The sequence below is a fragment of the Rissa tridactyla genome, chromosome 3 (genome assembly GCF_028500815.1).
Source record: "Rissa tridactyla isolate bRisTri1 chromosome 3, bRisTri1.patW.cur.20221130, whole genome shotgun sequence".
NCBI lineage: Eukaryota > Metazoa > Chordata > Aves > Charadriiformes > Laridae > Rissa > Rissa tridactyla.
The window spans coordinates 53773125-53799799 of record NC_071468.1 but is presented as its reverse complement, the minus strand read 5'-3'; the positions used below and the strand labels follow the sequence as shown (position 1 = coordinate 53799799).

The window sequence follows — 26675 nt, the reverse complement described above, 5'->3', positions numbered from 1 at the left end:
CACGGCAGCCCTGCCCACTCCAGTGTAATGTGACTCTGCTTTTGCATAGGAAGGGAGTGCCGTGCAAGCTTCTGCAAATGCCATCTGGCTTCTGCATTACGACCACATTAACAGCTCTCATAATTCTCTCCTTGCAACATATATTAATGAATCTAGAAAGCTCAAAGTAGCATGCAAGCCAGGATCACTCTCATAATGCTGTTTCTCCTGGCAGCAAGCTTCTCAGTTAGGAAGAACAGGATGGGTGTGTGGGGATTCACGAGAGGGAGAGATGAAGCAGGGGAAGGAGGAGAGGAACTTGCTCCAAAAAAAAAAAAGAAAAAGGAAACTTGCTAAATAAGCACAGATTAGAATTTGTGGTTGAAGTTCACCAACTAATGTCAACTTTATTCTCCAGCACCAAAGCATCCTCCTACATCGTGTTACAAATTTCAGCACAGTAGACAACAAAACGACACAGTAAGCTTCAAGCTATAAAATACAGCAGAGATGTGAGACCTGGAAGTTTTGTTTTTGTTGAGAATTGCTACGAACAATTCCTTTGAGAGGAAATAAGACACTGGACTATTCAAAATCACAGGGGAGAGCCCGGAATTTGCAAATGCCAGGGCTTGTATTGTTCAAAAAACGTTAGAAACATTGGTTTCAAAACTTCTGTCTTAACCATGTCATGAAGCACCACAAAGAGTCCAACATGTGTCCTAATCTTTACAGGCACCAGCAGCAATCACAAGAGAAGAGTGAAGCCCAGCTGACAGACTGGGGGCAGGAGAGGAGCAAGTGATCTACACACTGAAGAAATCATGTCACAAATGCTTTTGCTGTTACTATTACTACTTTTGGAAGAAATCATGCTGGTGGCATACTAAACAGTATGTCTCATTAGCTCCAAAGTTTGCTTCTGTAGGGAAATAAAAATACAAGAGTTTTAACAGACCAACAAATCCAAACCAGTTTACAACAGTCTTCTGAGGACCCAGGCTTATTGTGATTTTGAAATTCACCAAAATCATTATACAAACACAAGACTGAGACTTTTTGGCTCATTTACTAATACCCATTATATTACTGTTGTAGTGACCAGTGCTGATTTGTATTTAAAAAAACAAACATACGGAAGTTTAGAGATTTAGGATAGAAAACCAGGTTTTACAATCTGCTCTCCTACTTTGTGACCGCAGTATTTATATTTTTTATAATGTACAGACTCTGGTCTTGCAGGGCACGGGAAGTTTGGATGGAGAAATGTAATTTAAAAAAAAAAAAAAGAAAATACAGTATGCAAAGACAAGCTAACAATGGGTACAAACATCTGATCCAGGTTTCATTGGAAGTGCTGACAAATTAGATGAAAACAATCTGGTTTTGAACAGCCTCGTGTCTCCCACTAATCAATGCAATCACTGCAGAGCCAAGCCTCTAAGCATTACTGTTACCAAATATCCTGGTAATAGAAAGAGTAACTAGCTAGAATAAAAGAAGAGCAGATGAAACGATGGGAAAGTGGCGCATTCATTGGAATTAATTCTACTTATAAAAGCCATCATGAGATCTTCCAATTTGACTAAGATAACATGCAACTAAATTTAAGAGCAAACTGCCGAGCACTTCCTTTATGTCAATAGCAAAATAAGGTCATAGGGATCCTGGAAAGTCCCCTTATGCTCTTGACTTAGCAAAGTCCAAAAAAAAAAAAAAAAAAAGATGACCACAGTCAGAGTACATGCTCTAAAATTAATCATGTAGGACCTGAAATGCGGATGGGAAGAAGCAGTATACTTCCATATTTGAGAGGCCACGGGGGTCACATGAGGACCTTAACAGTAACACAGAAAACCTCCTAAGATTAACATCAACCTTTGTTATACTGATGTTAATCAACATAACATATTGCCCTTTTTATTGTGTATTTTTCAAAGGCATAACCTTTTCCAAAGGTGTAAGTATAAAAAACTGTGCTTATCGTACCTTTTCAAATTTTGTCAGCAGCTCACGTAAGCTGAAGTTCAGGCCAATCATCGTTAAGTGTCTCCTGAAGCCTACATGGTACGTCCTCCAAGCCAGGTCTATAGCCTTCAAAAGGTTTCTCTCTTTTTGCACCTATGCTCTCTCAAAACTCTCCGAGATCTCCTGCGCATCCCCCTCTCCTGGGCTGTGTTCCCCCTGGGGCAGTTCACGCAGCACCATTGTTGCAGCCTCCCTGTCCCCGCTCCTTCCCACAGGCTGGGCATCTGGTGGTGAGCCGCTGATGCCGGGCGATGCTCCTTGCAGGGTTAGCCTGGCCCCATGGCGCTGTGGGGATCTCCTTGTCTCCACGCCTGGCCCGGACTGCCTCCAGCTCACCTTGGCAATGGCCTGCAGGCTCCAAGTGCTTCTTGCAGACCTCAAGCTCAATGTTTGGTCTCAATTACCCCGAGCAAGTATACTCTGCTGTTGTGTGGTAGTTGCAGAGGGTGGGGACGAGGAGCAAGTCCTTCCGCGTTGCTCCATTCAAGGGGAAAAAAAAATACAAAGAAAAAAAAAGAAGAAGAAAAAAAAGTCTCCAGAGAAATTTCTGTTTATAGGAACCACCAAAAGCCAGCTTTTCAGAGAAGTTGAAATGCGATGAGGCACACTTCAGCCTAGGAAACACAGCAGTGTGACCGGACAGGAGGCGACCTCTCCTCTCCCTGCCTTCCTCGCAGCTGGCCACCAGCGGGCTGGTGTTGCTATGGCAGTAACCAAGCCACCTCCAGCCCTCTTCCCACTTCACTTTGCCCAGGGGATACCGCACCGCCAAACAGGCAAGGCCCACGAAAAGAAATCTAAAAAGTCATTTCCTTTGTTTAGGCACAAAAAAAATAATCTCCAGCAAAGGATCCTGCTTCAACCTCTGAAGCCTTTGCTAGGGATCTTCTCCTTTGGTCCTGTCTGCCCTGACAGCCGGGCGGTAATCTATCGCCGGCATTTGTTTATTATTGTAATCAGCATCCTCCCTTCCAGCAGCCCTGGTGCTGCTCTGACGCCAAGCACACTCCCCCTTCCTGGAGGCCTCCCTGCTGGAAAACCACTGCCATCCCTAAGGCTGCAGAAACCCGGGACCAAAACCTCTTACTCGCCCTTCTTTCCTTCCTCCTGAAAGGAAAGGCAGCTATTTAGTCCCTGAACAGGTTTTGTAGCTGTAAAAGCAACCAGTGCTCCACAAAGCCTACAGGCACCCGCTGCCGCTCATGAGGGCAGACTTGGCGCAGGCAGATTGTTTTCACATGAGCCTTTGCTCACTCGCCCGCCCGCGGGAAACCCGACACTCCAAGGGTGGCTACTAGGAAATCACTTCAAACCATTCCCACTGGAAACCCTGTGTGCATGTGAAGGCCTATTTAAACTACTATTAATGCTTTCCGTACAACCACACATTACTCAACCGCCAAAAAGAGCTTCAGTAATAGTTGCCAGCAAGTCAGAAAATGTGTAATTAAAACCAAACCATCAATCCATCAACTGCAAAGCCCATTACAAATGTTTTTCCTCTGACCATGTTGGGTATCGCATGCTGCTTTTACTTTCTTTTTATTTCACCCAACTACGAAGTACCAATAAAGTCACCAACGACAAAACTGTCTCTAAATTAATTCTCACCTAGCGTATTATACTGATACACCCACTATGAGTCAGGATTTTAAGAAAAATCTCTGGAGGGAAAAAAAAAAATACTGGCAGTAGCAGGATTTTTGCTTATTTTATATGTGCTTTGCTGCCTGTACATATGTTTTTTGTGGGCATATTACACAAACTGCAGAAGTGCTTGCAAAATAAACTGAGAAAAGTTTTCCAAACAAAGGCAGCAGAACTAGACCAGCTTTACTGCACAACTGGGTAAGCACAAACTGTCTGAATTTATTCTGCTTCTTATAGAAGCAAAAAGCCCAATTATTAATGCAACAGTATCTAAAGTCATGTTCACATACTGTTCTTTTTTAAATTAACCACTTACAGAAGGAAAAAAACCCACACAGAGTAAGAAAGCAAAATCATCCTGCAAGAGATTTAACTAGAATCTCCATTTAAGAATCTCTCTTCTCCTGAAAGACGAAGTGTGGATCCTGATTCCCATACACACTAAGGCTTCTTTCTACTGCTCTTGCAGGGAAAAAAAAAACAAAACCAAACAACCCTTGCAAACCAGGAAGAAAACAGCATTTAAATCCACTTTAGAAGTGCTAGTGCACATAAAATGAAAATGGGTGTCAGGCTGGATTATAATGAGACTTCGTAACTCCAGGACTGTATCTAAATATACACATTAATTTTATAATTATTCTCAGGTTTCATACTTAGATAACCTGCATCCCAATTTTTTGTTGTCATCAAAAAATCATACATTCTAGATCTTTCAATACTATTAGATGCAAATGTAAATGCTTTCTGAGGTGGATAGGTACCATTTTGCAGAATTCTACAAAAGGTAATCAAATATATATACACACACAAAGTTGGAGCAATGCTTCCAATAAAAAAGCTTTGAAAATTGTACTGAATAACAGCCTTTTCCGTGTCCCTTTCTCATGAAAGCACATTGCAGTATTTAAGAAATTCTGCATTTGTAGAAGAAAAATAAAATACAGTAACTGAAATAAGCTCTATGTTGACATACATTTATTGTAGCCTGTACATGTAAAGACAGTAGTTCTGTAGACATGCCAATGTTGGATCGTACGTGCACTTCCACAACGCTCTTGTAGATACTAAGATCCACACAAGGGAATTTAAGACACAGGAAAGCAATGTACTGCTGATGGATTCAAGGCACTGGCTGCAGAGGATCATGTGCAGTGGAACTTCTCGTTACCTTTTGGTATTAGAGCAATTTGGTGCATTTACTGACATAGAATCATAGAATCATCCAGTTTGGAAGGGACCTTTCAGATCATCAAGTCCAACTATCAACCTAACACTGTGACATGTCTTAAATAACAACATAAAACCGCTAAAAATAATATAGCGAGGTAACAGCACTTTATAGCCGTTGGTAAGGTTACTAATGGCAGTGTGCAAAATGCAAGGACCATCAACAGAAAAGCATTTTCATCAACGGCAGAAAAAGGAAGGTCAGCACAGCAGCCTCTGACACACAACTATGATCGCATTTGCCAGCAACTGTTTTTAGGAGTGGGTTCTGAACCGCACGCCCTGCAAATCCAGGTTTAAGAGCCTCATCATTTAGCAAGACACTTAATGCAGGGATTATAAAACTTATGTCAGAATTGTGCATCTAAAAAACTTAGTACTGTAAAGAATCAATTAAAAAACCACCACTTTTAATCAAGTATAAATCCAGAAGTAACTGAATGTTAGGCTACTGCAATCAAGTGAACCAGCGGAATCAATGAAAACAAAACTAAGTAAGGAAAAAGGAAAAAAAAAAATTATTCCATTGCCCCTGGGAGGAAAAATATCTGATCAACTTGGAGATGATCTTACACACACCTCTAAAGCTCAATTTCAGAAAAGATAAAGTCTTTCAGACTTTGATCTGCAAAACAAATTTAAGTACGTGCAAAGACACTGTGAAGAAATTGCTTCATGCATGAGATGTGCAAAAAACGCAAGAAAACTGTCCTAAGCACAGTTTGACTTTGGAATACAAACTAAAGAAAGGAGAAAAGATTTTTTTTTCTAGAAGAAAAATGGAAAAATAAACAGCAGCAAGAATCTTAAGAGTGAATGAACCAGGTTGTTTACACACAGAGCATACATATATCTTACGTGACTCACAACAACAGGCAACAACAAAAAGATAAAAAGAGTAGTGTTCCCTTGTGCGACTCAGATGTAAAAGACGCAGAGGTCAATAGGTGGTTACAGCAAATCAGTACATCCTGGTTTCACTCAAGACAGGCCGCTTCAGGCAGGAACACAAAAACATTCACTTGTTCAAAAGCACTGTGGTATTTTCTCCTGCCTTGCAAAATACCTGGCGTCAATCTGATCAGACCGGGAGGGAGAGCTGCCCTCTTCCTTCTACAGCAGGTCAGCATTCACAATACAAAGACACAGCTCCAGCAAGGTCGGTCATACACTGAGGGTCACTATCAATTGAACCCAACACCAGGGTTTCACTAAGGAGAGATCTTCCAGCACAGCCTCACTGATAACCTCTGCCAGAAGCCAAATCACTCGAGTGATATAGTACCCCAAAGGACCAAGAATTCATCAAGACAGATGGACAAATCAAGCTCTTATAATAAGGAGAAACAAGTGGCAGGAAAAGACAAAAGTTACAAATATGATTGCCCAAATTACCAGTTAGTTATCTGTTACAGTGGTGATTGCAATGCAGATTATGAATCACATAAAAGGCTTTGCAGAGCTCCTAGAGCTTAGAGCCAAGGCACTGCACTGGTTTGACTTTTTCTTCATTTCTTTCTTTAAGACTAAAGTTTGTCTTGGGAATGTATGGCAACATTTGCCATATTCAATGACAGAGTTCTATATTAGATAAGCACAGATAGACTGTGGCCTTCTTCAGAAAATGGTGTATGAGACAAGAACTTAAATCTCAAGGATAAAATTTGTTAGGATTCCAGACGAGATTATGTAGTCTTGGCAACAGGCACTGTTGCACTACCATGACATATTAGGAAAGGACTGTGCTTTGGTGGTGTTTTTTTCACCGCTCCTATTTTTCATGGAACGGTTAGAGTTGGAAGGGACCTTAAAGATCATCTAGTTCCAACCCCCCTGCCATGGGCACGGACACCTCCCACTAGACCAGGTTACCCAAAGCCTGGTCTTGTTTGGATAACTCATGGCTTTCAGCTTTATGAATCAAGCGTGATTTTATAATGTTTTGGACCTGAATATAAGTTGTGTGTTTTAATTTCATTGAACTTCCCAGAAGCGCCCAATCCTTAGAGCAGAATATTTCAAATGTACTCAAGAACACAAAAATCCAAAGAAGTATCTCATACTTGGAGTATATCTAAAAGAGATTAGATGTCAAAGGGAAGTATGCAGGGAAGTAGCAGCATGGCATCCATGTCAGGCATGAAGCCATTAAGAAATTTACTGTACAAGAGACTGAGACTTAAATTCCACTTATGGGACTGGCCAGAACATGAAGGTCTTAATCCTAACTAACTGACAGAATGAGGGAGGCAGCAGGGAGTACGGATGAAATCTGGCTTTCATGCCAGGCAGGAATTTCATGGTAAGGTTATTCCTTCCTAGTTATTACTGGTGAGTAAATCCAGTGTTCCCATTGATTGACACTCTATGAAGAGTTCACTGGGGACACCTCCTTCTAAGACTGTTAGCTGCCTTTCCTCCTGGTTTTCCCTCTTCAGATACAAGATACCAGGACTTGCTTGTGAGTAATCACAATGGAAATCCACAAGCCACGAGGCACCTCGTGGTCTTTCTGTCTTTAATTGCATCTTTAATTCTGCTCTCTTTGCAGAGAAACAAAACAAACAAGTTGTCTTAGATGTACTTATTAACACTTTTATTAAAAAGGGTGAAACTGAAAACAGGGTGATAGTCTAGTGGAGATATAACATGACAGACTGCCAAAGCAGCACACCCAAGGAAAAGATTCTAGAGGCTGCATTAACCCACACCCAGAGTAAGCATCCAGTTTCCCAAGTTAAAATTATGGGACTTCCAATATTTCAGCCCAGCTTGAAAATGGAGTTTTCCTTAAGATTTTCTTGATTGTGATGAGAAGTTTTCTAGCTTCTCTAACAGCTTAGTCTGAGAAAAGCGTGATAAAATCCATTAATAATACATGCGATAATTAAATACACATCTTTAAAATCATTTGCTACAAGAAGGAGGCCTTATTTATGTATTTATTACTTGGTAAAGGATACTCATCTCTCCAGATACTAAAACTGACCAACGAAAAGCTGATTAATTTAGTAGATTTTTTGATGAGTACTCAATCCAAATAGTGGAAAGACCATGAAAATCATATTTTGATTTCAGAATTTATCATAAATAATTGACAGACCATCTTAAATTCTACAGCACTAACTCAGTATCTGTGGATTAAAATCTCATTCAAATAACATATTGAGGTCTCTTCCTACTTTACTTCTAAGCAATGGCATTAGACTCACCTACCTAAAAGGATATAGTGCCATTATGTTTTTGATGCATAATTTATCAATTTGACACACTCCAAGGATAAGTACCCAAGCACAACCTTTTGACTCAGTCTGCCTGTATACTATTTTATGCTCTATTATTTTATACCTTGTCTTCTATTCTCAGTTAACTAAGTGGCCTTATCTTGCAGGAAGGAGAAGTATTACCTGGATCTAGTTGGTTTTGGTTTTTTGAGGGTTTTGTTGGTTTTTTTTTTTGAAAGCCAGTGGGAATTGGACTCCCCATCCAATAAAAACTCTAATCTCAGCCATAAAAATTTGCTTCAGCTGTAAGCTTTTCAGCCACGAATTTTTAATTCTATATCTAAATACTGGGCAGGCATTTGCTATATAAAAACAACTGCATTTTGAATTTCTAGCATAACCGTTAGCAAGATGATCTTCTGTATTTAAAGTGTATAAAGTATGTAATTTGTATTATTTGAAGTATTTTTTTGTCTATGAAGTCAGAATTTTCATAACATTTATAAGGAAATGTGCTTTTATATGAACTTTAACATGCCATGATGGAACAGCCATAAGAAAATTACTCTTGTGGATATAACAAATGGACATCTACTAAATAGTTCTATCAAAGCACAGGAGGTCAATCTCCTAATCTGGCAAGAAATACCAAGGTATACCATTTTAATTTGCCAAAAAGGTGGAGGTTTTGTTTGTTTTCAAAGTTCACAAAAAAAAAAAAGCTCAATGACCCTGGAGTACAGGGATGTGCTATCATTTGATTTAAATCTTTTCATGCTGTGCATACTGCATCAAAGCATCAGCCCACAATGCCTCACCAACCAAACTGAACTATACTTTTTGCTTTGAGTGGATAAAGAAAAGTAGGATGTGATAGAGGGCCTTCTTTAAAAGCCGTATGACGGATACCATAGGACAACCTCGTCTTCATCTAAATTCACTTTCAAACCATGGAATTAAATCCTAAAAACTCACCACAAGATTAAGGTTTAAATGCTGTAGCTCAGAAAGAGTATTCATTCTTTTCATTAACTGTGTAGTGATCCCTTGAGACAACTCTGTAGTTATGTAATTTAAACAAATAAATTATATTCCTTTTTAACACATCTAGTGTGTAATGATAGCACTGAAGATGCCAAGTACACCTAATTATTGCTTAGCAACGCCTTAAGGGAGAACAGTAGCAATTCAAAGTTTCAGAGAGTAACCCTCTAAAATGTGGTTGTGGCTTTTCTGAAGTGAGGTGCATCGTGTCAGCTGCGTAAAGCATGTAAGAATGGGAGAACGTACACAAAGACTGGAGAAAAAGGACAAGAGTGCAGAGAATTGAATTTCCACAACTCCTGCATCCAAGTCACATGGTGCTGTAGGTGCTGGTGAAAGCCCTCCTCTGTTCATAGCAAAAACTTCTAAATAGTGTATGAAAGGGTAAGAAAACACCTTTCTCCCATGCACAGCACAAGTAATGGAGAAGATTTACCATCTTTTGAAAGCTACAGGAAATTCTTTTCGCTGCTCAGCCGCCTGTCCCTCAGTATCTGGCAGGTGTTATCATTCCCAAGTTTATAATTGCTTCCAGGCACCCGTGCTCCACACCACAGCATACTATTTCCCTACACCTACAACAGTTCTGCTAGAGGAAAGGCATAATTGAGCCCAGTATGCCCATGCTTGCTATTTTTCTCCTTTTTGAGCTTTATCCTATCAAGCATATTTGGCACATCTTTTCCTTGGAGTAAGCTCCGAGTGACTGCTCTGGCAGGTGATACCCATCATCCCTACTCTGTTCTGGAAAGAATTTGGACACAGTAATAAGTTTGCATAGCTATCAAAGATTACAGAGAAATACAGTTCCAAAACTAAGGAGACAGAATTGAAATCTCAAGCATTTTCAGCCAACTAACTTGACTGTATTCCATTTAGTTTTCTAGCACATATCTATGTCTCCATTACCTTTTCGATCTACATTGTGTCCATTATACAGCTAAATGAATGCTCTCAATCATATTTATCTCAGAAGAATCCTTCTTCGGTATTAAGCCCTATGAAGCGGAAGCAACTGATCTGGTTATTACCAAATTCAGTAAATGCTTCACTGACAAGGAAAATAACTAAGGTAAATTCCATTAATCAAGTTGCCGCCAAGCGATTAGTTGCCACAAAACTAATGGGGAAAAAAAAGCTGTTTTGTAACAACAAAACTACCTCATGCCTGCGCTGCAAACCACTGCTGAAGTTACATCTGACACTACAAATACAGTGCACACAGCAGCAACATTTGGCTCTAGAGACACAACAGACAAAATCACTATAGCACTTAAAATACTCTGTAAGAATTAAAGAGACTGTTCAAGAAATACACATTGTACAATTTCTAGGAAATGCACATTTGATTTTTGGTCACAAAAAACAGACATCTCCTCAAAAACATGAAGGTGATCTTATAGCCTAAATACCCTCATATCAAATACACTTATACTTTATAACTGCAAAACATGTTCTGGTTCATTTGGTATCTCTTGATTTTTTACTCATCATCTTCCCCAGTGACAGAATCTGAAAAGCAAGGTAGAAAGATAAGGGAATAGAAGGCAATCTTAATAATAATTGATGTTAGTAAAGAATTAGAAGATTCATGAAAAGGATACGCTTATTAGCTTTAAAGTAAATAGTCATAAATATGTCATGTAGGGTCAACTGATGACAACCACTGAATGCATCCTGATATATGCTGTTTGGCAGCACAAACAGATTTTAAAAGTGTCAGGTAATGCAAGCTATGCTTAATTTTAATTTTTTTTAAACATAACTAACATGCAAATAAACATGACAATTCTTGTGTGTTCAAAGGCTATCAAGCAGAATGTCAACTATTCTGTGTAGAAGAAGAAGAAGGAAAATTAGGGACTCAAGGGTTCATTAGGTTTTCTGTTTCTGAGCTTTTAAAATTTTTCTTATTTATCTTCTCAGCTTTAGGTAATACCTCATTTCTTTACCTGTGTCTCCACTGAACACAAAGAGGTTTGGGTTTTTTTTTTAATTTTTTTTTAAACCAAAGAAGTTAAGTTACATAAGTACTTAAAAAAAAGCAGTGTTACAGCTAATGTAAAAAGACTTAAAAATCTAAGTTCCAATCAAGGACTGCAAATGCTCAATGCTGTTAAGAGATGAAATTATTCTATTTTGTAGCTGATATAGAAATGGGAAGCATCATTCTCATGTTCATTGCCTAGAAATCAAACACATGTAAGGAACATAGAGAGATCTCCACATACAGGCGCGATACTTCTGCTATTCATATCTTTTTATACGCACATGTAATCAGGAATGAATTAATCCTGCTTTAATCAGTGAGGCAAAAAATGAAAAAACTGTAATGCAACACCTCAGGTTGAAGAATAAAAGTCCGAATTGCACAGATTCTGTTAAAAATGTCCTTGTTTCTGACTGAAAATAAGCTTCCAAGGCAGTTATAAAGTACTACAGAAAGCAGACACAAGCCTCATCCAAAGACCTTAAAATTTAAGAACAGTAAATAAAAGACTTCACCTTTCAGGAGGCACCAAGGGAACAGTCACTGTATGTTTTCTTGTTGATGGATTTTAAATCTTATCCCCACATTAAATCTTCCAACAACCATTATCTAAGGGCTTCCAAGGGAATACCGTATGCTCTTAAGCAACAGGACGGTTGAGAGCAGTCTTTCCTGTCATGCTGCTGATCATTCTGGCATCTCCCACAGCAGGAACTGTTCATTGCAGTGCCTGACTGGCCTATCATCTTTGTTTCAGACCAGATGTTTTGCTTTCCACTCCCCCCTTTTGTTTTGGGGGGTTTTTTTGGTTTTTTTTTTAATTGTTTAATAATTCAGTCTCTGAAAATGATTCCCAGCATTTACCAAAGTGAGAAATGAATGTAAAGTCTCAGTAAGAAGCAACTGTTCAGATGCACCTTCCAAAACCATCCATCATACAGCTCCTATCCAGTTTCTTTTAAGGTTGCTATACGTGATTGCTAGTAGCAAATTCGTGTTTGCTTATCTAAGTGTCAAACTAGCAAAAAAAATGCTTTTTTAGTTACCTTTTGTTAATTTGTTTTTACCTTTCAGTATACTGTGCAGCCATGTGTTTATAACCATGCTTTCTATTTGATAATTTATTCCAGTAACCACAGTCAGTTTACCAGACCCATCTTCTGGCTAAAGGTTACTCAGTACAAAACCCAGAAAAGCAGATGGATGCCAAAGATGAAGTCTGTGACATCTGTAGACTTCATCTTTGGCATGTGTAGCACTTCTGAAATCAGCCCTGCCACCACTCAAATATGAAAAAAAAAAAAAAAAAAAAATCAAGCCTCCCCTAGGTGTGTTTCTAGGATCAGCTGTGTTACAAGAATCCCAAACCTGTTGTGGGATGGAGGAGGAGAACGGAAACGAATATTCTCAATACATTCTCAAACTCAACAAGCTGTTGCAACTAATTAATGTTTCAAAGGATACATCCACAAAATGCTTAAAAACTGGAGCAAATCTGTTTATTCAGGAGAAGAGAGAGGGAACAGAGGGAACGGGAAAGCCTTAATCATTCTCTTTTATACGCTCAAAACCAAAACAAAGAGCAAAGGCCAAACCGGGCTGTGCCTACCATCTCTGCCAGCCCCAAGGCCAGCCTTCTGCAAAAGGTCAATGCATGCAAGGAATGCTGCTCCCTTGCTCTCAGGTGGCACTGTCACCCCTTAGTCTGAGATGAGACAAGCCCAGGAAAAGAGGTGCTCGGGGGAACGGACATCCATGCAAGAAGGGAGGCTGCCGAGGGCTGTTAGCACGCTCACTCAGAGGGACTTGGAACTTGCTGCTGTTTTTTCTTAGTGCAAGCACGCTTTTCTTTTGAAATATCCCATCTGACTAAAGTTATTAAGCGCTGAACCAAATTTCCTCACAGAAGGTTTATTATCCTCCTGCATGCTGTGCCATTTTGTCAACTAAGAGGCTCACATAGAGATCTTATCAGTGGTCTGTTGACAAAAGTAAAGAGCATTTACAATTGAAATTATGATAATATAATCTTTACTCTTGAAATAAAATGTAAGCTGCATTATCCATAACTGGAGCTTTAGCTCTGGCTTGAACAAGAAGCTTATTTAAATACAATATGCCTAAGGCTTCTCTAGCCCCATTTTATTACTAGTTACTTTACAAGAAACAAATAGGTTTTCCAAATTTATTCAGGCAGAGCTTTCATTGTTTAATGTTGGTCAGAAGCTCCATTTCCACTGAATTATTGTATGCTTTTATTCTCATTTAACTCTCATTTAAAGTCAAGGACTCCACCCACTTTTCAGAGGCGCCTGTGCTGGAGGAAGGAAGCTGAAGATTTGCACATAAAAGCGTAGAATGAAGGTTAGAGTCAGCTTCACAAGGACACAAGAGCACTGGGTCACCTTACAGTATTTGCAACTCAACCCATATTGGATTTCATTCAGGTAGTGACTTCTTGAAGGTAGTTTTGTTTTTTGGAGTGTCACAAGAAATTGTCTGGCACTGAAAAATTTTGTCCAGCATACAGGAACATTTGAGGAAAAGAGAATCTTAAAAAATCCACTGATTTAACATTCATTCATATTGTGTTTTTTAAAAAGCTGGGATTCTGAAAACTTAGAGAAAGATTAGTACTTATTAAGTATTCAGATAAAAGCTGTTTAACTGCAGATATGAGTAAGAAAAAAAATATACTTGACAGTCATGCTGCTGAAGAAGAAATATACTGGTCCATTATACATGCGCTAAGGTTTGATCCATGTAGAATCAAATCCTGTTGGCCTTTCTGCATGTTTAAAGTCTCGACGAGGGGACAAGGGGGAGAGGAAGCACACAGAACCACACAGAACAAACAAACAAAAAAAACCCCAGAAAGTCAATTATCATTAAGTTGTGGGGGTGGGGGAATCCACTGCATATTCATCTCTGCATGGAATAAATAAGTACTAAAACAAACTTTCTACAGAAGACCAACGGAGAAGAGCAAGAGTGAGCACACCAGTAAGGCATGGCAAGTGGCATCCATGGGGAGTACACACATTACAAACACACTGCTCCAAACAGCTGTGAAGGGCAGAGGCACTTGCCCCTTGCATTTCCCTCACCTGAGGTATGCATTTGGATGAACACTGGGAACTGAATTGTCCGGAGTAATACGTATCCCGAGAACAGGTCTCTTCTGGAGCTACAGTTTCCACTTGAGAAGTTTGGACCCAATCAGCCATTCAGTGATAAGGTGAAAAACGTTCAACATGGCAAAAGGTAACTCACTGTAAAATGTGCAAAATGAAAGAATGCCAGGAAGGAGAAAATGCAAAAACCTGAAGCCTATTCAACTGAAGAAAAGCCCTGTGTCTTTGACATATTTCGTAGAATGAAGCTATAATAATTTCAGGGCACAAAGAATGAGGCAAGCATGCAAGCTGCATTTCTCTCTAAATCCCTTCTTCAAGGCATCTTGCTTGTTCTGCAATCACCTGTAAAAATGCACTCTGTTAATGGAAGCAACTTCTCCAAATATTAAGCTATTACTACTGTTCTCTGGTTACTTTAAGAAAAACAGCAGCAAAAAAACCAAATTGCCAGTATGCTTACTAATGCAAAGTGAAAATTATGACTTTTCACACTTAGCCGTTGTTTCCTTGAAAAGCAAGCAAGGGGTATTGAGACTTACTAGCCTTGAATAGGTTCTTCGGGTTGCTAGCGATTCCCATAGGTGCTAACTGTCATCACAGACCAACTCCAAACTGCTCTCTGACACTCCTCAATAACTACCAAGGAATAAACACTATCCACATGTTTGTGCACACATGGTTTTTCTCCCATCCATGCTTCTCACCCATACATAAAAAGAGGTTACACAAAAAGCAAACAGATTTGTAAAAGAGCATATTTATTAAAAACAACCTTGGATCATCTGTCAAGGGTGTTGAGTACTTGAAGCTCCCCTTGAGACTGTGGACCTTAAAGGCGTTAAGCATCCCAGCAAAGCCTAGTGTTTATAAAACTAAAGCTAAAGCAAACACAAATGAAAGCTCGCCTGCAAGGAAATGAAACCCATCAAAGAGTGATATTCTATAGATCAAAAAAGTCACTGTAAATGAGAAATGTTTCTTTTTATTGTGTCAGACACTTCCAAAAAAAAAGAAGCCTTCACTGTTATTACCTAACACCTGCTAAAGGAATCTTTCCCCTGTAATGGGGTGTGCATTTTCCTCCGGTACTCAATAAAAGCCACAGTCTGGCTCTAGCCATCACAGTTTAACGAACAGATGAATTTGAAACTGAATGAAGTTCTGAGCTAATATTGGGGTCCTACTGAAATTATGCCAATATGGGGTGGTTCAAGCCCTGCTACATAGAAAAAATAACTAGCAGCACCACGGTCAGTCGTTTTTAAATATAACTAACTTGAAACAGTACGTAGGCCACACCATCAGACATGCTCACAAACACTCTTTTGTTCAGAGCTACGGTATATGCTGACAGAATTAGTGAATTGCAGTATTTCTGTATAACATTCACCAAACAAAATATAAACCAGCTTCCTCAGGAATGGAACTGGAATGGAATATTTCAGTTGAAAGGGACCTACAATGATCATGTAGTCGAACTGCTATATACGTGTTTCAAAATACCTTTAAGGTAGACCTTTTATCTATAAAGCTTAACGTGTACAGCAGACTTCTACAGACTAGTAGGAAAAAAGATCGATGATGAAAACACAAAAAACACTCATTTTTTAGAAAGGGGATTAAGGGGAGGACAACAACATTAAAATGTTCAACTTTAAAACCCATAAACTTGCACAGAGACAGAGCTATCTTACAGAGAACCATAAAATAACAGACATCATTCACGAATATTAAATTTTTAAAGTTAGTTTTCTTGGTATGACTGTTTTCTTTAGTGTCCTCGACAGACAGAGGAGAGCAGCGTTAGCAATTTTAGTCTAAGGTCTTCAGGGAAAGAGGCTCTGCCCTACTTTGACAATAGCAGTTGCTGAGGCAAATTAGGTCTCTGACAGGGATAAAATGAAGTTCCACTGTTAGCACAAAAGAGCTCCCATTGATTTTGGCCTCTTTCAGCTGATGTAAATAATCAAGTAACCATAAATTTGACAAGGAATAATTGCTGCCTTGTCTATTACACAGTGTACTCAAAAAGGCATTTAAAATCACCTTGAGCAGAGGGAAAAGGAGAAAGGAAAGCCGAGCTCGGACAGTTCTTCTCCTTCATCAAGCTCGATTCTACAATGTCACCTGCAACCACACAATCATCTTTCAGTGAAAGGGGAAAAAAGTTTGGTGGCCTAAGCAGTAGGTTTGAAATTCCATGCTCTGACAGGGTCAATGGGCTCTTAATTCTGCCAAAAAAGGAATTTATGAAATTTCATTTAATCTTCAGACAAGCTCATTTGAAGCAAAGGTGATCTGCACGCAGCGGACCCGGTGATGCGTGAATCCCGATAAATTTCTCTCAAGTTAAACTTCCACATGGCTTCCCTGAGCCCTGATGGGAGTTCAGCTCGTGTTCTTGCAGCCTTTATTAGTGACACAAGACTGAGTTTTCTTTAACCTCTTGTCCTGCATGCACAGGACTTTTTCCACCAGTCATGTCTATTTCATCTGGACTGCCAGTACTCTGGTTACATTAAAGCAACGCAACAGGACTCTTCGTTATCGAGACATGGTTACTATATGCTAAGGCAGCAAACACCTTTACCTTAAGTGACATACCACAGGCACTCCCCCAAGATCAAAAGTACCAGCTACTAAACTTGAGCTAAAATCCATGCCTGAGGGTTGTAGCTACTAAATACATCTTCTCTGGACAGAAGACAACACTACCACCACTTAGAAATTATTTGGGCTTCAGAACATGCAGATTATCTCTTGCCTGGCTATGAAGTTTTTCCAGCTTCTGGGAAGTTGATGAAGTGGCCTTGCACAAAATGTGGGTGTTACCTTCCTAATTCATGCAAACACGCATCAGGAAAGCATACCCCAAATAAAGGGAGTCCAATAATTACCTGTGTTATTTCGAGCACTGGCAGGCTTCCAGACACCTTTTCTTCAACTAAATCTGATATCTCAAGTTTTGTACATTGATGAACTAGTCTTTAAACTTACATAAAATAGAGTTTAAAACAGTTTCTGCAGAAGAGATGGAAATTAACACTTGCATTTCCCACATCTGAGTCTAAGCAAGAGGATTCTTAGCAAACCTACAAAAGTCAGTCTCCCCTAAAGGGGCGACATTCATTAAAGAAATAAAAAAAAAAAACAGGGGGGGTGTAGAGATTTTTAAGTAGCTGGTTTGGTGATCTCAATGAAAGTTCGTAACTTTTTTTTTCCCCCCTCATTAAGTATATCATTTTGCTAGTGAAGAATACGGCAAGTCAAGTACTCACACATCTAAAATCAGTTTGGATTTGTTGTTACTTACTGTAGCAGTATTGGTGAAACTGCTAAAGGGAATGAATGGAGAACCATAATAGTTTTTAGAAGGAGAAAAAAAAAAAAGAGGGGGCACCATCATTATTTTATGAAGCACACTTAGGGATGTTTTGTGATTTCAGAAGATTTTATACCTGTTTTAGCTGTTCCCTCTTAATACCTCTCAAAAGAACAAAAAAGATGGAGAAAAGCTTTACTGATCTCAGATGAGTTTAAATAGCAATAATAAAAAAAAAGCACTTCCAGTTGTCAAGAAAAGAAAAACAGTGTTTATAACAGCTTCTGTGCTAGAAAGCAATGATGTCTGAAAACCATACAATTATGGATCATTTCAGTCTATAATTACAAATGAAATCTAAAGGTCAGTGAGGATGAGGGTATCAGGATAAAAGTCTGCCAGACAAGCTCATCTGACAATTTCCATCTCCATCTCTTTCAAAAAATACGCCAAACAACACACAGCCACATCAGTTTGGCAGAGAGTTAAATAAGACACTAGGTGAAGGTGTGCAGAAAAGAAATGAAGGAGAGAGATAAAAGTATGACTGACACCTGCTTCTTTTTCAGTCCCTGATCCTCAAGATTTAGCTATATCAAACAAGGACGATTTGGCTACTGCATTTAATCACCACGTGCAAAGTACTTTGACATCTGTGGATGGAAGATTTACTACTATTTCTACTTTTATTAAATAAGGAAATGAGGAAATAAGATGCTCGTGAAGGCTCGGGTACCAAATTTAGGTTTATATGCTACATTTTCGGTATGTCTAGAGGCTGCTGTTATGGTAGAAGACTTAGAAAAGAAAGAAAATGGGTCCAAAAGAATTTTCTAATATCAAGAACAAAGGACTCCAAGGGAAGAGACCAGCAAAACCTACCAAACAAGAATGTCATGTATTAAGATTTGTACCTTTCAACAATGATATTCTGTAAAAAACATGAAACTCAAACACTTAGTACCCTGACCCTTAGAAAACAGGAATTTTTGTAGTGTTTTGCTATTTCCTCTTGCATTTACTTTACATTTTGAGTACTGCATGACATTGTACTGACTGTTAATTTGCTTAGAGTCAATACCCACTGAACACAAATGACCCTTCTGACTGTTGCTTTCTTTTTTTTTCCCAGGACGGAAAAGATGGTTATGCTGATATGCAGCTGTCCCGCCACAATTAAAATAAAACATCCAAACGTTACACCCATGCTGCATAAACCTCTGTCAATGAACACCATGTTTCCCATGTCACCATCTGCTGATATTCTGGATGCTTAGATAAGCATCTGGCCTTGTCTAAAACACCACTAAGATTTTTTAAATTTTTTTTTAAATGGTTCTCAAAATAGCCACTTGCAAAAATCCATGGGAACAACAGCAGCAACACATACAAAAAAAAAAAAAAATCCTTAAAAGATGCACAAAAACTGCAAAATTGATACTACTTTCAAAATGAAAGCTCATGTGAACCAATGTTGGAACATGCTTTGAAACACCAAAAATCAGCCTAAGCTACTTTCATCTTTAGCAGATGCACCTAACAGTCACGGTATGGCAGATTTAATAAAAATGGGGATCCTGTGTGGAAAAGGCTGCTGAAACAACTGCAACAAGAAACTTCTTGTTTATCACTGCATTACAGAAACTAAGATGTTGTAAATGAATGACTAAAAAGTAGGTAGATATTGAACCCCCTGAAAAATGCAACCCAGTGTCTTTGAGGTGTCAAAAGTGAGTATGCAACATAAGGACTGGAAAAGCAGATCAGATCCACTGACAGTTAGATATTAGAGCAATAAAACTCAACTGGCAGACCTTCAACCTATAAACAAAATCATTGTATTGATAGTATCTATGATATTCTTCATAACAAGAGTGACCAAACAACCTTTGCTGGGCATCGTCTGTGGGCCAACTTGACTGTCTGACTTCCAGTATTTCAAATCGAAAAGCTCATTCTCGCTGAAAAGTACATCAACTTAGCAAATATCTGCAGTGAATCAAAGGCACAAACCAACCACTATATTATTTGACATGTGACTATCGCAAATTGGGAGGATGCAGTTCCATGCAATATTCTTCAATATGCAAAATATCAAGTAATCATTGCTATTTTTAAGTAAGAAACACACGCTTATCTATTGTAACAACCTGCAGATTCTGAAGAGGATTAAAGGGTAGCTCTTACAAAGTCCTTTATCCATTTTAGATGGTACATCCCCCAAAAGGCTTATTTGAGGTTAAATAACCACCTTGTTTAAGCAAAATCCTTTCAATCATTCCCGAGACTTTGCCATTACTGGTTTCATTATTCATGTCTCTGCTCCAAGGTACCTAATTTTAGTTGAAGTTAATCCTGCTGATAATTAACAGCCTAACCAGATTAAGCTTAGTTTAACTATTTTTAAAATTTATTACCTACTATGCATCGTTCAATTAAACTTACTTAAAAATTAAAAGTTGAAACAGTGCAATTTTCCAGGCAGATAACGGAAAAAATACTAAAAGCATTTTGCTGCAGGAGCTAAGAGCTGAACTTCTACCCTTTAAAATTACTGTGTCCCTATCAAGTACTTTTGCTCATTTTGAAAAAAAACCAAAAACCTTTTTAGCATTTGAAATGGAATAACTGAATATATGATGCAGAAACTGTCTGCAATCAGCTGTACCATAACTGTACTCTACCACTCTGAAAAGAAATAAAATATCCTTTAAGGCACAGTAGCAATCAATGGGAAGCAACATATACTGACATTGAGCAGCATCAGTAGATGATATAAGTGGTCACTGAAATGTACACTTGTCATTATAAGAACTTACAAGTATCCATCACTGAACATCCCCAGATTATTTTCTTTTATTTAAAAATACTAATAATCATTACTGCATTTGTGCACATTTTAGTATAGTCACAATAGATCTGTATTGGTCATACTGAACATTAATTACACTTGCAGCAAAGATGCGTATTGAATACACAATTTTTCATTGCTACGAGTTGCTTGATATTTTAATTTATAAGCCTCAAATATAGAGAAGACTCCTAATCTAAAAAGGTTGCCCAACTGTGCAATCCAGAACATAAAAAAATTGTATTTCAGTTAACCATGCAACATGTTTTTGGGGTTTTTTTGTAAAGTACATTGTCTTGATGCTATTTTCATCATTTGGTCCTTGTTTAGAATTATTACTAACTTGAGTTATGGTCTTATACCAATACAGAATCAGGAACCTTCAGAACCACTCTTGAAACCACAGTTCAAATAAGTCATGCTGGGAGGTTTTGTTTCATATGTTTAAATTGGGAAAGGAGTTTTCCCTTGTCCTCCACAGCATCTCTTATTTAACAACTCTTTTTCAATTTTTGGCAAGTGTAGCACTTGCATCCACATATAATAAGGTTTCACAATAAATGAAAGAAAGAAATGAAAGAATACAAATTGTGCCTTCTAAATGACTTGCAGCAGGCTTCACTATATTCATAGCTCTCTCCCCATAGCACCAGTTTATGAGACTATTTTCAGTAACAGACAGAATTTTAGTAAATCACGTAGAGGTATCTGCATCAATTAGGCTAATGGCAGTAACGTGCTGAATACTGGAAGACTACAGACTGTAGCTTTAGGTTGTCTTATTAACAGAAGTTCCCCATTTGATCTTTCCTTTAGTAAAGGTGTAAAGAAAGATCTACTTGAAAATCGATACAGTTTGAAGTATACACTAGGGATGCTACAACCAGCCCAAATTAGGCATCGCACGTGTCGAAAGTATATCATATGACATCAAGAATACTTAGTTATTAATGGCTGTAGACTGAACTTATAAGTTTTATTAATCTCCTTCTCCCCTAAGAGTGTTACGGCACTTCCTTAAGTGCCCTTATCTGTGCATTTGGATCAAATCAACCTCTTTTGGATGAAGTTTTAACCATACCTTATAACACAGTTTAAATTTTTGTATTCTGAGATATGCAAAACTTTCCTTTCAACACTTAAATTGCCAAAACATACCCAATCCAATTCCATTCATTTAATCAGAAATGTCCAGTCTAAAGCAGCCACCAACTTCCATCATTTCTAACAACAGAGAGGGAGGGACAAGGGCTGACTCATGCTATCAGAAAGCACAGATGATGCATTTATCCCATGAGAGATGGGGAAAAAAAATGATTTTCTTACAGTGATTGCTTTGAGCAGCCTCCAGCAAGCATCTCCCTCTGAGAAAACAGAAGCTGCCAGACACACTGGAAGAGGGAAGTTCTTACTGGAAATCTCTGTAGAAATTCTCTAGAGTGAAGAATGACTGCAAGAGTATGAGAAACATCAAACCTAATTAAAAAAAAACCTTTCAGATTACAGTTGTGTTTACTGTATTTAACTAACTGTATTAGTCTATCAAAATTATTTGGAACAAAAACAAAAAAAAAGCCATGCCAGATGCTAAATTTGACCTGCTTTTCAAATATTTACTTCCAAACTTGAAGTATTAACAGAACACGAGCTTTCAAAACTCTAAGACAACAACAACCAAAAAAGGTGTATTTTGGGGAGAAGTAGTTTTATAACGATCGTAAGTAAAAAGTCCAATTTGAGATCCACTCTGGTACGCAAACAGTAGTGTTATTGCAAATGTACTAATTAAAAGTGTTTTTTAAAGGTAATGTGGTATTTCCCGCAGTCTTTCACTTACCAGTCTTACCTTTTGGAAGTGAAAATTGTAAAATATTAATCTCTAAAACATAATAAATTACAACAGAAAAAATAAGAAAATATTTGAAGCAAAGGAAAATGTTATTTAACATTTACAAACTTCAAAATATTTTCAAATTTATTCCAGCAGTGGGCAAATTTGTGGTCTCATTAGCATGGTAAGGATACTGTAGACCACTCAGCACATCAAATCTGAGCTAAATTTGAGAATTTAGCAAGTGGGAGAACGTTCAGGAAGTGTGGTCTCCTGACAACAGAATGGGTATTGACGTAAGGACACAGAGATGATTAAGTGGCACATACAAATTAGTTCACTTAAGCTCTGAATTACTAATGAAATTAGTAACATCTGCCTCTCTTACCAGCTTCTGTTTAAGCCTTTTTTTTTTTTTTTAAGCCTTTATTGCCCCAACCTAATTGTTATGTGCAATGTCCACTGAGCAGAGTTTTCTTGGCTGTCCTTTTCCTTGTTTAGCCACAGTGATTGATGGCCCTGAAAGAGAGACCCTGCAGAATTTGGGGAACATTATTGACCTCAGGCTGGAATACAAATGCCTCTTTAGAATCTAATGATGTAACTCATGTCTGGATTGAAGCTGGGAAGACTGAACTGAACACACCTACGGTGATTCCTTGCAATGCCATCTGGCAAGTGTGGGCTAAAACAGTGGCTAAAAGCTCCACTTGGAGCTGCTGGAAGCAAGACGCAGTTGAGATAGAGTGAGATCAATTAATAGGAAGAAAAGATGGAACTGAAACCAAGCCAAGGGCCCAGTATCACTAAAAGCAAGACTATTGCTGGAGAATATTGTTCCACTTACCCAGAAAAATAAGCGTTATCTGGTATTTAAAGAAGAGTTATAATGGGGAAGAAAAATGGCAGGAGTCCAAGGCATCAGTCAGCCATCAGCCAATGACTCCAGTTGGAAATTAAGGAAAGAAATCCTGCAGCGCTGAAAAAAGGAGAAGGAATTACTCATGTAATCAAGTAGCCAACTTTTCAAAGGAGTTTTAGAAAGGCAGATTACCCCTCCAATCGCAATACAACAAAGATATTTTGCACTGTTTTGATTATTGCAGATTTAAGAGATACAGCAGACTCAGGCATAGGAATGTGTTTCTCACTGCCAGGAGCAGTACAGTTTGGGAACGCACCAGGGCAAAGAGGAGGATGATAATGTAAGTTAATTCAGAGGAAAGCATATCCACCTAATAGTTCTCTGCCGTACAATAATGGTCTCTGTTCAGTCTGACCAATACAAACAGCAGCTCACCAACAATTTATTCTTTAATATAAAGTCCAGATCTATATTTTCCACTGACAAGAACAAAAAACTGCAGTCTGTCTCCACACTCTGCAAGTTATGACCGTACTACATTCATTCACAATACTGTGAGAAACCCTGAGAGTTTTCTTATCAGTCCTGCAGTACTGCCTGATCTGGTGATGCAAATCCCCTTCAGAAAAAATTTTCCTTTGAAACCGATTGTAGAGAAAAGCAACAGCAGCAACTTCAAAGTCCTCCAATTAAACAAGGACTACACAAAATATAGTTGTCTGCTTTTACAGATGAACCTCCTCGCCTAACTGGTGCTCATTATGGGGGCATCAGTAAACGAGCAATTCAAAGGAGAGGTACCTGTGATGTTTAGTATCTTCATTAAAAAAAAAAAAAAAAAGGTTTGTTTTGTAAAGCTCTTTGCAACTAAAAAACCTAAAATGCAAGTTTTAAATGAAACAAGGAGATTACAAGGACAGTGTCAGTTCAGATTCTTCAGTCTTAACCACCTGATCTAAGCATCCTTTTTTTATGTGTATATATATATACACACATAAATATACACACATAAAAATAAATAATATACACACACATTTTTAAAAAGTCTATTGTAGTGTATTACTCAAAACCAATCCAAAAGTCATCCATACTTTTTTGTTTTAAAGCAAATTAGGTTCATTATTTAATGACCTACATGTTACAACTAAACTACCAACATGAAAACTGGGCTAGGGCATCTCAAGGACCTTCTGTGTGTAACAAAGAAGTAAAGAGGAAAGCATCTTCTTCACATATTGATAAGCTATTTTCTGAAGTACTGGCAGTACACTGTACCAATTAAAAGACAGACGAGCAAAATGGAAATAATACAAAGGATGCTTAAAACAAATGAAGCAGTAGAAGCTGCTAGCATACTGATTTACAGATTAAAGACAAAGGGCAAAGAAGGAAGAAACCCAAAAGAGAAAAAGAAAGGCAAGAAGTAGCGGAGGAGGAGTTTTTTATTATTTTCTACTTGGTTCACTTTTTTAAAAAAAATACAAGCCTTTACAAAATGCTACACTTGCAAACTGTTATAAACCAAGTTATTGTGTTGGGGGAGGTTATAAAAATGAATTACAGAAATGATTGAAAACACAAAGAAAAAATACGTTCCTGCTCTAGTACGTTTTTTATTACACTTATTACTAGAAAAATTTGCTATATAGCCTGGTTAGAAGCAATGAATTTACCAATGCCATAAGCCTACTGCCAAATCAACTGATCATACATCAGCATTTGTAAGAAATGTATGAATTTACAACAGATCTACAAAGGTGGTTCACTGCAGCAAGACAAAATCAGGTATCGAGTCATTTCTATACTCCACACACATTGGCCGCTTGCTGAAATAAGCAGTTTCAACAAAAGTCAAAACTGCACAAAGCATGATCGCAGCAAAACAGCTGTGGTTGGGGGAGGGAGGGGCGAAGAATGGATGTTAATTGCAGCAGCTTAAAAAAGAAAAATAGCCTCCGTCTTTATTTACCTTGGACATGACCAAACTTAATATAACCAGAGCTGAAGTATGTTTTGGCCCCTTCTTTGCCCCACCAGCACTCGGGTACTTTCACACCAGGGTATGGAGCACTGCCAACCCAGGAACACCCCTGCCCCACTCCAGACACCCCGGTCCTGCCCTCCCTCTACCTTCAGTGGAGGCTGGTAGAGGGTGGGAAAGTTAACAACAGTTGTGAGGAGTTGAACGATCCTATCGAGGGACGCCTATAGCAAAAAAGTTGCTAACGTTAATAAACTGTTAAGAGTTGAATATTTTGCATTCCTATACATCACTAATTGAGGGGAATGCCATTTGGAGTCACATTTACTTTGTCAACAAAGAGAGAAAAATGTTACTGCTAACGCAAAATGGAGGCAACAAACATCTGCAAAGGCAGCCCCAGACAGTCATACCAGGGATCAAGCAAAGTCAAGAGCCAGAGCAGGAACACAACACTTGCAAAACAAAACCGGTACTGCAGATGAGAAGAAAAATAAAGGACATTTTGAATGCTCCTAATGCATTTAATATAAATCTGGAAACGGTGAATAGAAACAATTGTTCCCTGTCACTGTGGAAATTCCATGCGTGAGCTTATGAATAATATTAAAAAGAAAAAACCTCTTTTAGAACATAAAATACAGCCTCCACCACTAGTGATACAAAAAAAATATTTTCTGCTTTAGAAGATTATTCCACAGAATAAACATTGTTTGAAATGTGATCATATCTTTTGAAGCTTATCAGCTACTTACAATGTACTATCCCCAAAATTCACCTTCCACACATGTGAGTGTGCAGCTAAATGAAAACAGTATTTGAACTCTTCAGTGTTTTGTCCATTTATAAAATAAATGCTTTATGTATTAAACATAAGGATTCATATTTTTACTGCTTCTCCTCCAACTTTCTTTTTAAAAATAAACGATTTCTATTTTAGGTCATCACATATATTCCAATGAGGGGCTGACATCAGAATATTATTACAGCCACATATTTTGATTATGAAATATTCTTAATCCATAGAATTCCCAAAATGCCAATATGAGGCTTCCAAATTTGAAACACTGTCCTCAAAATGCATTACGTATCTGATGTTTCCCAATTAATGCAGTATTTATTCAGTGGTTGTCTACGTCGTGAGAAAGCATTAAGGCTATTTAGCACCATATTGTTCGCCATTCAGGTGGTTTCTTCCTTCTTCTCAACCTTTAGTTCTGGCTCCCCATTCCCTCCATCAGTTTGTTTCCCACAACAAACTCCTTAGTACATGGCACTGCAGAGTCCAGCAATCCAGCAGAGTCCTGAACGCCCTGTACAACAGCTTAGAGGAAAAGTCCTTCCATCTTCTAGGTCCATTTGTTCAACCCTCCAGGCTCAGGCAGTATGCCTACTTTTCTCTTTCATTAGTGCCATCAGTGCCACACAGGTTACATTAACAACCCCCCACAAGCAGGGCAGAGGCAGAAAAAGCATGTCCACCACATCGGAGATATGTCAAGGCATCAAACAGAAGCTAGTTTAAATAATTACAATTATTTTA

General features: G+C 38.4%; 1 protein-coding gene across 9 annotated transcripts in view; it reads right to left on the bottom strand.

Annotated features, from left to right (window-relative positions):
- Window positions 1-26675, bottom strand: part of UTRN (utrophin) — a 416848-nt gene that overhangs the window by 142693 nt on the left and 247480 nt on the right. Inside the window, exon 1 of one of the 9 annotated variants that reach the window (XM_054195266.1) lies at window positions 1969-2645. The exons of 7 other annotated variants lie outside the window; for them this stretch is intronic. In XM_054195266.1, coding sequence (XP_054051241.1) covers window positions 1969-2019 — 51 coding nt within the window. In that variant the 5' untranslated portion in view covers window positions 2020-2645. Of the gene's footprint in view, window positions 1-1968; window positions 2646-26675 lie in introns of those variants that run through there. One more of the 9 variants, XM_054195265.1, reaches the window with a different exon arrangement.